Source organism: Trifolium pratense, linkage group LG7 (genome assembly GCF_020283565.1).
Source record: "Trifolium pratense cultivar HEN17-A07 linkage group LG7, ARS_RC_1.1, whole genome shotgun sequence".
In the NCBI taxonomy this organism is placed as follows: Eukaryota; Viridiplantae; Streptophyta; class Magnoliopsida; order Fabales; family Fabaceae; genus Trifolium; species Trifolium pratense.
The window spans coordinates 30,579,084-30,593,440 of record NC_060065.1 but is presented as its reverse complement, the minus strand read 5'-3'; the positions used below and the strand labels follow the sequence as shown (position 1 = coordinate 30,593,440).

General features: G+C 30.5%; 2 protein-coding genes across 2 annotated transcripts; one reads left to right on the top strand and one right to left on the bottom strand.

The window, feature by feature from the left end:
- Positions 1-1,137: 1,137 nt before the first annotated feature.
- On the bottom strand, positions 1,138-3,291 carry LOC123897212 (berberine bridge enzyme-like 21). The gene has a single exon (XM_045947755.1). The coding sequence runs from the start codon at positions 2,859-2,861 to the stop codon at positions 1,236-1,238; it is 1,626 nt and encodes a 541-aa protein (XP_045803711.1). The 5' UTR covers positions 2,862-3,291; the 3' UTR covers positions 1,138-1,235.
- A 7,372-nt stretch (positions 3,292-10,663) lies between these two features.
- LOC123897208 (wall-associated receptor kinase-like 8) lies at positions 10,664-14,283 on the top strand. The gene is made up of 3 exons (XM_045947746.1): positions 10,664-11,617; positions 11,951-12,004; positions 12,759-14,283. Exons 1-3 carry the CDS (start codon positions 10,711-10,713, stop codon positions 13,958-13,960), a joined length of 2,163 nt encoding a protein of 720 aa, XP_045803702.1. The 5' UTR covers positions 10,664-10,710; the 3' UTR covers positions 13,961-14,283.
- Positions 14,284-14,357: the final 74 nt, after the last annotated feature.

Genomic DNA, 14,357 nt, shown 5'->3' with positions numbered 1-14,357 from the left:
ATAAAATAATACTAACAATATTATTGTTGCTTGTCTCAAACCATGATAGTTGTAGGCTTGTAGCGAGAAGAGAAGAACAAAGTACAGTTGGTGCAAACTTAAAAATTTGAGGGGGTGCAAAAAGAATAAAATTGAAATTATTGGTATAATTTTTTTTTGAAGAAGCTAAATTAGCTCACCCAAATTGGCGACAGAGAGAATCGAACCTCAGATCTCAAGAGGAGCACACTCCCAGGTCCCAAGCCAATACCAATGCACCAACCCAAATGAGTTATTATTAGTATAAATTTAGGAACTTGAGGGTGTGCAAGTGCATCCACTCAAGACAACATAGGTCCGCCCCTGTCAGTTCTAATATCAAATAATTTCACCTCTTTCAATTGTAATTGCGGGAATCCTATAAGAGAACTTTTGTCGAGCATACTTCCATCACGAGTATCAATTATTATTCTTCTTTCTCTTTGTGCAAATGTCAGTGCTGAAGCACCCCCTCTATTGTACTATTACGCAAAATAGAAATTTCATTCTCTTCTCACATGGCCTAAGGTCCACTCTTAAACACACTTAGGAGATCCACCCAACACCCTTATCATTTGTCCCATCAATAACCAAAATACAACAAACACATCATATATATATATATCCACCCAAAAAAGCATATTTGGATTTAGAATAGATGTTCAAACTAAATTATTAAGTTGTGGATAATTTGGTTGAAGCAAGAGATACTATTATCTATCGAGCACGAATATAGACACAGACATCTAATATGATACGAACACTGACACGTCGACACTAATAATAACTTAAGAAAATTATATAATTAAGTATAATCATAAGTGTTGGTGCCATGTTGGTATTCGACACCGGACACGACACGATTAATCATTATAGCTTACTATTATAATGATTAATCTTTGAATCACTACATTTGCATACTTAATTTGGAGTCATCCTAAACGTGGGAATTAAGCTAAAGTGGCCAAATTATCTCATGAATCATGATCTCATCTAAATTAGAGACCAAACAAGGAGAGAAAAAACTACAAGTAAAAAAAAACTGCTTATATATATGTTTGATATTTTAAAATCCATTGCAGTAATGATAAAATTAAATAAATAACAAAAATTAAGAACTTAATTATAAAGGACATACATTAATTTTATTTAGAAATCAAAATAGTAAACAGAGTTAGTAAAGCAAAACATGCTTTCAATACAATTCATTCTCTAATCTAAGTCTTTTTAGAAAGCACAGGAATACTCTGTTCATTTCTAAAAAAATTACTAGGATCAACCGTAGTTTTAATCTTAACCAACCTATCAAAATTATTACCAAAGTACTTAGCACCATAAACTTTACCTTCTTGATAACTATTCTTACCAAAACTATTAATACCAATATCAAGGTCTCTATAATTTATATAAGCACTTCTTGGATTCTTTGCCACAAAAGGTGTCATGAAACTATAAAGACTCTTAGCTTGATTTAAGTAATTCAATTCTGAACTAGGCAATGGATCATGCCAATTCACTGAATACTGAATTTTGAACAAATTCCCGCGGTGAGGAAATGGCGTTGCATCGGACGAAAATTGAGTCATTTTTCCACCATAAGGGTTGAAAACAAATCCAACTTTTCCTAAAGCAATCATCTTTTTCCATATCAATTCTAACGCGTCTTTTGAAATAGGTTTTTGCACATAATCGGATTTTCTCTTGCCCCAACTTGCCGAATTAAGATTCCTATCCAAAAGATTCTCCGGTTTCGCGCCATTAGTAAAAGCTTCAGCATTATTATACCAAAGGACGGAATTAATCCAACTCAACTCAATACAATCCTTTTTCTTTAAACCCAAAAGTGGAAAGTTCTTCCCCAAAATCTTTACCACCTCGTCAGCGCGACCGAGAAACAAAGCAACAACAGAAGCTCTAACGGTTTTTGTTCCTTTGACAACCTTAGAAGTTATAGGCTGCAAAAGTAGCCTCATATAAATCCTATCATCAGTAGTCGGCGCAACTTGTTGCCATTGAATAACTAAATCAGTAGCATTCTGATCCAAAGTTTTCTCAATACGAAAAACAGTAACGGTTTCAGGAACCGTTACTAATTTAATAGTATAAGACAAAACAACACCGAAACTCGCACCACCACTACCTCGTATAGCCCAAAAAAGATCTTCTCCCATCGATTTCCTATTCAAAAGCCTGCCTTTAACATCAACAATTTCGGCATCAATAACATTATCAACAGAAAGACCATATTTTCGCAACATTGTACCGTACCCTCCACCACTGACATGACCACCAACACCAACAGTTGGACAAACACCAGCTGGAAAGCCATGAACTTTACTCTTTTCATAAATTCTATAGTAAACTTCACCAAGTGTTGAACCAGCTTGAATATAAGCAACTTCATTTTTGATATCAACATTGATTGTTCTTAGATTGAACATATCAAGAATGATAAAAGGTGATTGATTAACATAAGAAATTCCTTCATAATCATGTCCACCACTTCTGATTTTGATTTGAATGTTGATGTTTTTGGCACATATAACTGTTGCTTGAACATGTGATGGTTGTTTTGGAGTTACTATGATTAATGGTTTTGAAGTTGAGGTTGTGTTGAAACGTGCGTTTCTTATGTAATTTTTAAGGACAATTGGAAATGAAGGGTTTGTTTGGGAGAAGATGATGTTGGAGATTGATGAATCTTTTGTGTTTTGTGTGAGGCAGTGAAGTAAAGTGTTGTATAAAGAATCTGTTTTTGATTTTGGTGCTGCTAAAGATGAAGAGAGACTAAGAAGAAAAAATGATAAAGAAAATAATAGAGAAATTGGTTTTGGTTTTGCCATGTTTGTGCAGATGTGATGAAAAAATGCTAGAGGATTTGTGTGGTTTTATAGAGAAGGATAAAGTGTATTAATGTGTGATTTTGTGAAGGTGAGGTGAGATCAATTAGCAAAGAATCTGTGGTTAGAATTCTGACTCTGTGTCCAGTTTAGTTCAGTTGACAGAAACATTGTATTACATATGTAGGAAGGCGGGATCCGAACCCTGATAATCTTACTTATCTATGTTATGGGAAAAAAAATTGTATATATTTCTATGAACTGAGTAATACAACAATGATCGTATGATATACTACTCCATGTTTCACTTTAGTGTCTCATTTAAATTTTGCCCATGTTTTGAAAGGGACAAAAATAAATCCTCACTCTTAAATTTAAATTTGGCTCTAAAAATAAAATACAATAATATTACAACAAAATCATTTAACTCTCTCACTTTATTGTTTCTAACTTTAAGAACTAGTTTATAAAAAAACACATGACTTGTTAGGATTAGTTGTCTGAAACATATTACTCAGCAGCGGACCTAGGGGTGGGCTGAGGTGGGCCGCGGCCCACCCCCACCCCCAAAAAATAATTTTTTTTATATGTAGGGTATTAATTTAAATGTATTATTAATGATTTTAAGTCACCCGGTATATATATGTACAAATATTAATATAAATATTAATTTAGAGTATATTATTGATGACTATAAGTAATTCGGTACACATATTAGTTCAAGTATTAATGTAAATGTTAGTTCATAATTAATTGAATTTATAATAATAGATAAAATTAGCAGTTGAACTAGCGTATATAAATTTGAAATGACATAAAAAATATGTTTAATTAATATTAAATTTTTAAAGTCCCATATTTTCACATTTGTTGCAATTTTAGTCCTATCTCAATATTTTTTTATTACTTTTTTGCTGTAAAATTAGCGAATTTTAATGGGAAAAAATTGTGAATTTTGGTCTCAAATTTGATATTTCATCTTTAGATTCAATGTTGGAGACAATAAATCACCTTTATAGCCAAAAATCACAATTTTTAGAGTAAAAATATAGTTTATTGGTACCAAAATAGTAACATGTGAAAATAGAAGAGCAAAAAATTCAATTTGAAAATAGATTGGCTATTTTTCGGCCCACCTACGATATTTTTTCTAGTTCCGCCACTGATATTACTTAAACAAATAAGAAAACAGCTTTGTTTCATTAACATTTGCTCCATTTACTCCTTTTTGTGCCATAAACTTGCCATTAGGTATATATTTTGTGTGGCTATTATTTTAATTTAAGCATGTGTTTTGGCCTTATATTTTCTCCAGATGTTGACTAGTCGTTAATAATTTACTTGATGTCCTCCAATGGACTTTTGATTCCATTTCTTGTTGTCGTTAGTAGTATTTTTTTTTTTTTTTATAAATAAAAACAATATATTGAGAGAATTAGGAACTCATATGGGTAGAGTCAATTACAAAAGGGTGAATAAGGAAGGTAGGAATTTCTTCAATCCAAATCCCTTACCCATTTTGAACAGCATATTTTGCTAATTAAAAAGTGAGGCTAATCGATGAGATTTTCTGTTGTCGTCTTATTTACTTCTCGCGCGTCCTACTCGTTTTCATTTTTCTACTATTTAAGTAACGCACATTATAAAAATGAGAAATTTTATAAATATGTCTGATATTTAAATGACGGACATTATAAAAAAAATTGGTAGGGAGTATTTGGGGGTATCCGCTATCTAAATAGCAAACAGAGGTATTTTGATAAATTTGTAAGGTGCGAAAAAAAAGAGTAGGATGACAAAGTGTGGGTATTTTGATTGATTGCCATTTTTCAAAATGTGGGTGTGGCAGTATTGAATGTACCTGAAACCTGGGCCTAAGGCCCAACAATCTTCTAACAAAGATTCTTCTTTTTGCGCAATCCGAGTCTCGCACGCACCCCATGACGTTTTATTTTTACTCCATTGCAACAAAGAAAGGGAGTGTGTAAATAACAAAAAAATGAGAAAAAGGAGTTCAATTTTTTTTTGTCCTCTTCACCCTTCTTTCATCTTCTATGAAACAATTTTGATTGAAACACAAATTTGCAAGTTAAAGTGTGAACCCTTCATTCACCTCCAAGAAAATATTTTGAATAAAATAATGTATGAGCAAGTGATTAAAAAAAGTTTTAATTTATAGAATTATACGGTGTGTGGGTGTGGTTGATTTTTATAAGGTTTAAATGCTCGAAAAATCATGCATCAATCGTCTCGCCTTCCACAATAAACCCAACGTCATTGGCGCAACACATCACGACAACCAAGTCCCCCAATTATTGTGGAATATGAAGAGCCAAAGTTGCAACGCTATTCATTTAATTTTCTTTTACACCAGCTCATCAACAATTTGAACCACCCAGACACTCAATTTCTTTCACGCCAAGCCATTACCAATTTCCACCACCCGGACACTCAATTTTTTTCACGCCAACCCATCAACAATTTGAACCGGCTAGACACTCAATTTACAAAAACCATGAATTTGTGAGTAATTTGTTTGGTGTGTCGATGAGTATGCCCGAGTCAACTGCTAATCATATGAATACCTTTGTATTCATTTTGCGTTTAATCAAACGAGTTCAGGTTCCCTCCAAGATCCTAACTCTTCAAAGATTCATGTCGACCTTAATGTAGAAGAAAGTCAAGATCCACGTCGCAGTCGTCATATTCGCCAACCACCACAGTGTGGAACCCATAGTCATTTAGGAGATTAATAACTAGGAGAATGTTAACATGTATCCTAAAAGCACGTGTTAAGAAGATAAATATGGAAAAAATTTATTGAACTTGTGGTGTATTCAATTCTCTAAACATTAACATGACCCTAAGTTGTTTATTACTCCTTCGTTCCTTTTAAAGTGTCCAAAAACGTTTAGCGTTACTATTTAATTATTCATTTGATGTTTTAAGGGTACGGTTTGTCAATTGTACCATTTGTCAATTACTTTTATCATTTTCAATAAAACTAATAAATCTATATATTTGAAAAGTGTGTGCAAAAAAATAGGAATTTATTGGTAGATTAAAATTAGGGTACAATAGGAAGATAATGTGCAAAAATACACTTTCTTAATTTAGTAGTATTATTATTATTCTAAATGGAAACTTAAAAAGGAATGAAGGGAGTAATATGCAATGTAATTTTTTTTTAGATTAATTTTTTTTTAAATCAGTAAATATATTATAAACCCAACCATAAGTATAAAACATACGAAAGAGGTATAAAACTGCAAATAAATGCAGCATAACAACAACAGCAAATAAACAACGCCATTTAAAATAAAAAAAGTACACAATAACGTCTACACAATTTAACTTCATCTCCTGCCCAAAACATTGATAAACTGAAGAAGAAACAAAAACTCTCCCACAAAAAAACACTTTTTACTGATCAGTGATCAGCTCCTTCCGGGCAAATATCTAATGATATATATTAAACCGCTCATACCTGACTACTTTTTTTTTTTGAGTAATCGTACCTGACTACTTGACACTGCGTCGCATACTACTCAACAATACTATATACGATTTCAATTTAGAGATTATATTTAATTGATTATTTAATTATCTGAAACCATGCCAGTCAAAAAATAAAAAACTGCAAAATTTTCCTTTCATTAATTTATAGGTTTCATACTAATATTGATGAGGCCATTTCATATTCAAATATAATCTCAGCAATATAAAACACTACAAAAGTAGTACATAAATTCAAAATTAACAAAAAAGTGGTGCATCCATAAAATTTAGAAAAATATTATACGACCTACACTGCACCTACTCAGCAAAGTTCAATCTAAATAATTTGTCAGCATAGTTTACCACATCAAAAATCATCTAACAATTTTTTTATTAATTCAAAGTAGAAATATTTCATTGATCTATGAAAATTTCAACAATTATATATATAAAGCAATCAACAATAGCACATGTATATAACATCAAAATAACAAAGTGTAGTAATTGCTATTATTGCTAAATGCTTACACATGAGTGATAGCTTATTGTATAATATATATATGATGAGATCTTAATATATAAGATACATAAATTGCCAAAGGTTCATTGGTTGCCCTTCCTTACTAGGTTAAGATCTTGAAGGTTTCAACTATGACCTAACTAGCTAGTAGCTAGGTCTACATGAAACACTATTTTGCCTTTAATTTTGCTTCCATCTTTGATGCAAACACTTTGGATGTTGAGATCTGAACTTAAGACTCATGATTTTGAGATTAGTGGCTTAAATAAAGAAGGGTTGATTAGTACATAATAACTAGAAAGACATGCTGATGAGAGCAAAAAAAAGAAGAGAATAATAGTGGTGCTCAAGTGAGGGAAACATGTTTGGTTTATTAGTGGCTTTTCTTGGTGAAAAAGAAAGTGGAAGAAAGGATCTTCTTAGCATATACCTTGACAAACTTTGGTTGCTTTTCTGGCATTGATTTACTTTTTCTAAAAAAATAACTTTATCAAGCAAAATTAATTAGTGTGACATCCGCATTTTTGGATTTTTTATATTTTATTAACCAAATAATTTTTTTTATAAGAAATTAATTTTTATTAAGCAAAATTAGGAATGGGAACAATTGGAGGGACATGTCCTCTAGTTATAGATTTTAATGCGTGACAAAACTTAATTTGACATAGCAGGGATACTTACAAGAAAAATTATTTATGACACAATAAGAATCTATGCTATCAAAGGTATCATCTTTTATATTATAAGCTTGTATACACAAGTAAACTCTAAACCCTAATTTGTTTTCCCTGTTTTCCCTCCATTTTATCTTGCAATTTTTATTAAAAAATAATATAATTTTGTCTTGACTAGGATTCGAACCCACAACCCTTCAATGCAAGGTAATATTTCCAACCATTATGGCAAGTATACCAATTGTGATTAAAATTATGTGCAATAATTGATAAGCACCATCAATTTTAAAAGTATATCATATCAAAATTATTGTTGACTATATTATTCATCACGAAATATTTTTATGTCTTTCCTGATCAATGATTTTTTTTTCTACCGGATCATAAATTTAGAGAATAATTATCATGTGAGATTTGGAAAGTTATTATCACGTGTAATTTGGAAAGTTATTATCAAACTCAATTCTACTAAATTAATTTTTTTTGCAATACAACCAAACACAACTATAGTCATGTCACTAATCACATTCATTATTTTGTTTTTAATATTGCAGATTTAATATTAACCGATGATCAATTGATATAATATGCACTAGCAGACCAATTGTGATTTAAATTATGTCCACAAAGTGTTAAGCTCCATCAACTTTCATAGGAAAGATTTCATACGATAATTAAGCACCATCAATTTTCATTGCACAATTTAAACAATTAAAAACCGATAATCTCTTATATTATAAGCTTGCAAACATAAGCTAACCCTAAACCAAATTTTCCCCCCTCATTTTCTCTTTCTTTTTATTGCAGCTTTATATTAAAAATATACAGATTTATCATCGAACCTGCATCTGTTCCTTTCAACCGCTAAAACATGTGCTTCAATTATGAAAGAATTTAGGAATCCTAATATGTTAACCCTGTTTTCAATAAATTTGAACGGCGGGATTAATCACAATTTTTATTTATTTATGGATGTCTACTTAAGTTTATGTTCTTGATTACGTCTTTAATTTTTTTTTTAACCTTTAATTATCATCAATTTTTTAACCTTTAGTTATCATCAATTTTTTTTTAATAAGTAAACAAAACGATGGGGTTCAAAAATTATTTAAAAAATATATAAAATATAAAATAAGCACATAAACAAATATAGAATAATTAGTCCATGAAATTTCCTATACTACTCTTATTGAAAATGCTCTTAGAATTTTTGTATTTTATTTTTTATTGTTACGTATTACACCTAATTAGACCCATGCACCGCATGAGTGAAAGTTCTAGTTATCACCAAAACATAGTAAATATAGAGATTATTCATTACGCAGCTGACCCCACATGATTTAGTTATTTTTAACCAATTATCAAGTATATATTTTGATTTTATGACCCATTGAAAATTTACCAATGTCCCCACATTATAAATTCACCACTACATTAGGACTAAAACATCTAAATGATTTCCTACGGAACTAATGGTAGTATAAATTAGTGTTATGTTATACTAGTATAACAAAAATAATTGGTGTGACTTGACAAAAAAAAAAAAATTGGTGTGATTAGTTTTCTATTCTATTCCCTTAGTCTCTATTTGTAAATGTCTTTCTTTAATTTAGAATTTTTTTGTCTAATATAATTTTATCTTTTTAGAATAACAATAAAGTATTTACTATTTTTTACTTATATATTTTTGTTATTGTATTTCAATTAACCATTTTTTGTTTTCGTAAAAATTGGTAAAAGAGGACTTGGAGTACACTTTTTGTTTGTGGACTACACGTCTCTTCTCTACTTCTGCTTCAATGTCAAATGAAGTGCCACTAACAAGAACAATTTTTTTTTACCGGTATTTTGTCTACTGGAACGTCTAATCTAGTTCGGAGATCAGTTCTATCATCAAGTGATTTCAACTTTCGTGTTAAATTTTAGTCCTTAGTGAAACTGAGACATACTTAAATTTCATAGGAATATTACAATAGTAATAATAATAATAAGATAAAAATGAGCCGCATTAAAAATATAAGAAAAAAAATCAATTTTTCAATTCACAATAATAATAATACTTAAAAGAGATGTACCATATTTGATTCATGTTTAAATAAAAAAGAAATTATATATGCATAAATCATTTTAAGATAGTTGAACTTAAAAGTTAATTTTTTTTTTTACCAAAAAAAACTTTTCTTTTGGACTTTTGGTTGCTCACCAACAAAAAACAAAACTAATTCATATCATTAATCAATAAAAGTTTAATACAAAATGAAATTATCTCAAATCTATAAAAACTAATCTAATAATTAGTCACACTCGCAACAATATGAGCCATTAAATTCACTTGTTTACTAGCTAACAAATTTAACTTTAAAATTTACAAAAGAAATATATAATATCCATAATAGTATCAACGATTAAACTAAATTTTGAAACATAAAAGTTAAATTTTGGTCACTCTTTAATGGGAGAATAGAGTAAACTTACAATTCTAAAAAGATGCCCTAATTGCCAACACATTCTAAAAGTGCCAAGAAGTTTGAATATTTTTATTATTGTTATTTGGTTATTGTTTAGTGGCTAACACAATGTGGTGACTCGAATTCAAAACCCAGTATTTCATATAAAATATCTCTACAACCAAATCATACAAAGACTCAAACTTGAATTTCAAAAAAAGAAGTTTGATTCTTATATATTAGGAATTGCAAGACTCATGTTTGTGGGAAGAATAATCTTCTACATAGAAAGTTTAAAACTATAAACAACTGAATTTAAGGATTTGATCTAATGATAAAAAAGCAAATGATGGATTCAAGAGGTCCCGAGTTCAAGTTCCGTTAGTGTTCTTAAAGAGATAAATAAAAAATTGAAATAAAAAGTATTTGAAAATATAAGCAGCTTTATTTGACTAGAAAAGTAATAGAAACTAATTTTCTTTCAACTGTTTATTTTGTTTTTAATGTAGTGATCAATTTAGCCAAGACAATTCAACTAGTATTTTTGTTCTCATTCTTTTTGGACAAAATCAAAACTAAAGAAAATTCAACAAATTTTATTTTCCTCATTGAAGAAAATACTCAGAAACTTCTTCAAAAGTTGTATTAGCATTGTTAACACATAGCATAAATAAGTTGATTCTAATAACCACAATTAATTAAAGCTCTAAAAAATGATTCCACAATTTACAATATTTCATATCATCATTTTAATTATCATATCTCCCATATCTCCACCACATGCATATGCACAACTAGAAGATGTAATCATAGCACAAAATGGTTGTAATTCAACATGTGGAGAAATTTCAATCCCTTTTCCATTTGGAATGAATGAACCTCATTGCTATGTACACGAATGGTTTGAAATAGAATGCAAATCAAACAAACCTTACTTGAAGTCTTTAAATCTTGAGGTAACATATTTTGATGAGAGATCAGACTTAGTTCAGATTATGAATCCAATTTACCGTTCCAATTGTCGACATAACAAAACTAGTAGCAACGATAATAAAACCGTTACCATAAACCTTAGAGATAGTCCTTTCGTATATTCTCAAGGCGAGAATACATTTCTAGCTGTTGGATGTAACAATCTAGCTTTTCTTCAATCAAATGGAACAAAGATCGGTGGTTGTGTAACAATATGTGACGATGACAACAATAACAATAATTTCAATATTGATAGCGACGGTTGTAATGGAAGGTATTGTTGTAAGACTTCGTTACCTTCGCATCTTTCAGAGTTCAATGCAACATTACAAGGTTTAAGCGAAGATAGAAGTAATGGTTGTAGTTATGCTTTGGTTGCAAGTGATTATTGGATATCTTTTGATAGTTCTTATATGACTACTTATTCGATTGAGAAATTGAATGAGTTGAAGAATATGGAGTATGCTCCGGCATTGCTTGAGTGGGAGATTTTGAATAATATGTTGACTAAACAAACATCTCAACATCCTTCAAATTCAATTTGTTATGACTCTAATGTTACATCTTTAAGTAACAGAACCACCGGTCGGCAATGTCGATGCTCCTTGGGTTACACGGGTAATCCCTACGTTTCTGGAGGCTGCACAGGTTTTTAATCTCTTTCTAATTTTTAGATTATCCATTTATCAACTTTTTTGCAGTTATCAAAATTCAAACATATTTCAACATTATAACATAAATTTCTCAAAATATATCTACACAAATTTTTACATCATCAAATATGATTTAATATATGTGGAACAAAAATTATGTCCATGCATAATTTATAAAGTTTATTCCTTCCAAACTAAACATATTTTATATAATTTATGTAATTCTAATTCAAATACTGCATTTATAATTCAATTTTACCTCATGAAACATATACTACTGTACATGAATTTTAAACTACTATAAGCTAACTTGGTTCTTTCATTTCAGAAATTCCGGGATTCTTCGATAAAAATAACCGGTCAAAGAAGTGGGCTATTGTAGGTATGAACAAATTTCATAAAACATAAATGAAGAATGATAATTTAGTGTTTTTGATTGAACTTGCATCATGCTAATGGTCCCTACCGTTGTTGCACCATAAACTAGCTTGTACATATTATTAGGTAGATTAAAATTGTGTGCATATTTCCAAAATATGTGTTAAAAACCACGAGATTAGAGAATTGAAGATGAATCTAAAAAGAGAAATAAGCTTGAGAGCTTTATATGATGGAAAACTCGTTAGTATTTATATTGAGTTATTGATTAAAATATCGTAAAATGAATACATATGATACTCTTATATAATAGAACTAGTCGAGGATTAACAAACTAATCACATAATTAACAAACTAACTACCTACAATAAACTCTAACTATGATATTTCTAATAATATGTCTATACAAGACATATGCTATTTAATGGTTCCTACAAGTGAATCCCATCTAGCCATACCTATTACTCACTGGTCCTTTTTATAACGTGCGTTTCATCTTTCTAGATTCATTGAATAATTGATATATATCTAGTCTATAGTATATGCCATATACATTAATTATTCAATGAAACTAGTAAGGTGAATTGTCTCTTATAAAAAGAACTGGAGAAAGTATTAGGTAGAATAAAATTGTGCATATATCCAAAATATGTCTACATAATACATTATCTCATTGTATTTGATAAAAGACATTAACACATCTCAATTACACTCACCACCTTTTTATAATCACCTAATTTATTGTGACAAATTTGTAGGAGTTTCATCAAGTCTCGGATCAATCGGTCTCCTCATTGGTCTATGGTTTTTGCATAAAGATATGAAGAAAAGAATGATAAAGAAACGAAAAGAAAAATTCTTCAAAAGAAATGGTGGTTTGCTGTTAAAACAACGAATGTCTTCCGGAGAAGTAAATGTTGATAGAACTGCTCTCTTCACCTTAAAGGATTTAAAAAAAGCCACAGAAAATTTCAATAAGAACAGAGTTCTAGGAAAAGGAGGCCAAGGTACAGTTTACAAAGGCATGCTAGTAGATGGTAAAATTGTTGCAGTGAAAAAGTTTAAGGTCGAAGGAAAGGTTGAAGAGTTCATCAATGAGTTTGTTGTTCTTTCACAAATCAATAACAGAAATGTTGTCAAGTTATTAGGATGTTGTTTGGAGACAGAAATTCCACTGCTTGTTTATGAATTCATTCCTAATGGTAATCTTTTCGAGTACTTGCATGACCAAAATGAGGACATACCGATGACATGGGACATGCGTTTGAGAATCGCAACTGAAATTGCAGGAGCTTTATTTTACCTACATTCAATTGCATCTCAACCGATTTATCATAGAGACGTTAAATCAACAAATATACTATTGGACGAAAAGTATAGAGCGAAATTAGCAGATTTTGGAACATCGAGAATAATTTCAATTGAAGCCACTCATCTTACCACAGTGGTTCAAGGTACTTTTGGTTACTTAGACCCTGAATATTTTCATACCAGTCAATTTACCGAGAAAAGTGATGTGTACAGCTTCGGAGTAGTTCTTGCTGAACTTTTAACTGGTAAGAAGCCAGTATTCTCTGTAGGATCAGGGGAATTCCAAAATTTAGCTTCGTATTTTGTTCAGTGTATAGAGGACAATATGTTGTTTGACATTGTTGACGAAAGGGTCACAAAAGAAGGGGAGAAAGAACATATCACTGCAGTTGCAAATCTTGCATATAGATGCTTTGAGTTGAATGGAAGAAAACGACCAACAATGAAAGAAGTTACCTTAGAATTGGAAGGGATTAGGGGATTGAATAAGAAGCTTAATGTACAACAAAACCATGAAGAAATTGAGCTTGCAGGAATTGAAGAGTACCAACATTGGGATGGATTTTCTGCATCAAATTCATTGCCATTTGTTGACAGCCAAACATACTCCACAGACTCCGAGGTTATGCATATTATTGCATTGAAGTAGTTGGTTTGTTTGTTTGCTTCATTTTTTGTATTGATTATTGTAACATGTATTACAAACAAGAGTTTGTTTAGTCTTTTAAGATCAGATAGCGTGATAGTTATGGATAGTGTAAAGTGTTGATGTGTTTGTTAAATCTTTTATCTCCAAGAGGTCTTTTACTCTTTCCAACCTTCTGCATTAAGATATTTCTTAATCTTGTACATTTTAAATTTATAACTTACGTGATTAATGTTAACAATGGTGAACATATAGATAGAAATAGAGAGGATGAAGAACAAAGGAGAACACACTTTAGCTTAGACTTTCGAGTTTCGATCATATGAGCAAAGCTTAAGGAACAAGGATTATAATAGAGTACATATACTAGATTCTAGAAAAGACCAAACTACTCTTAGTT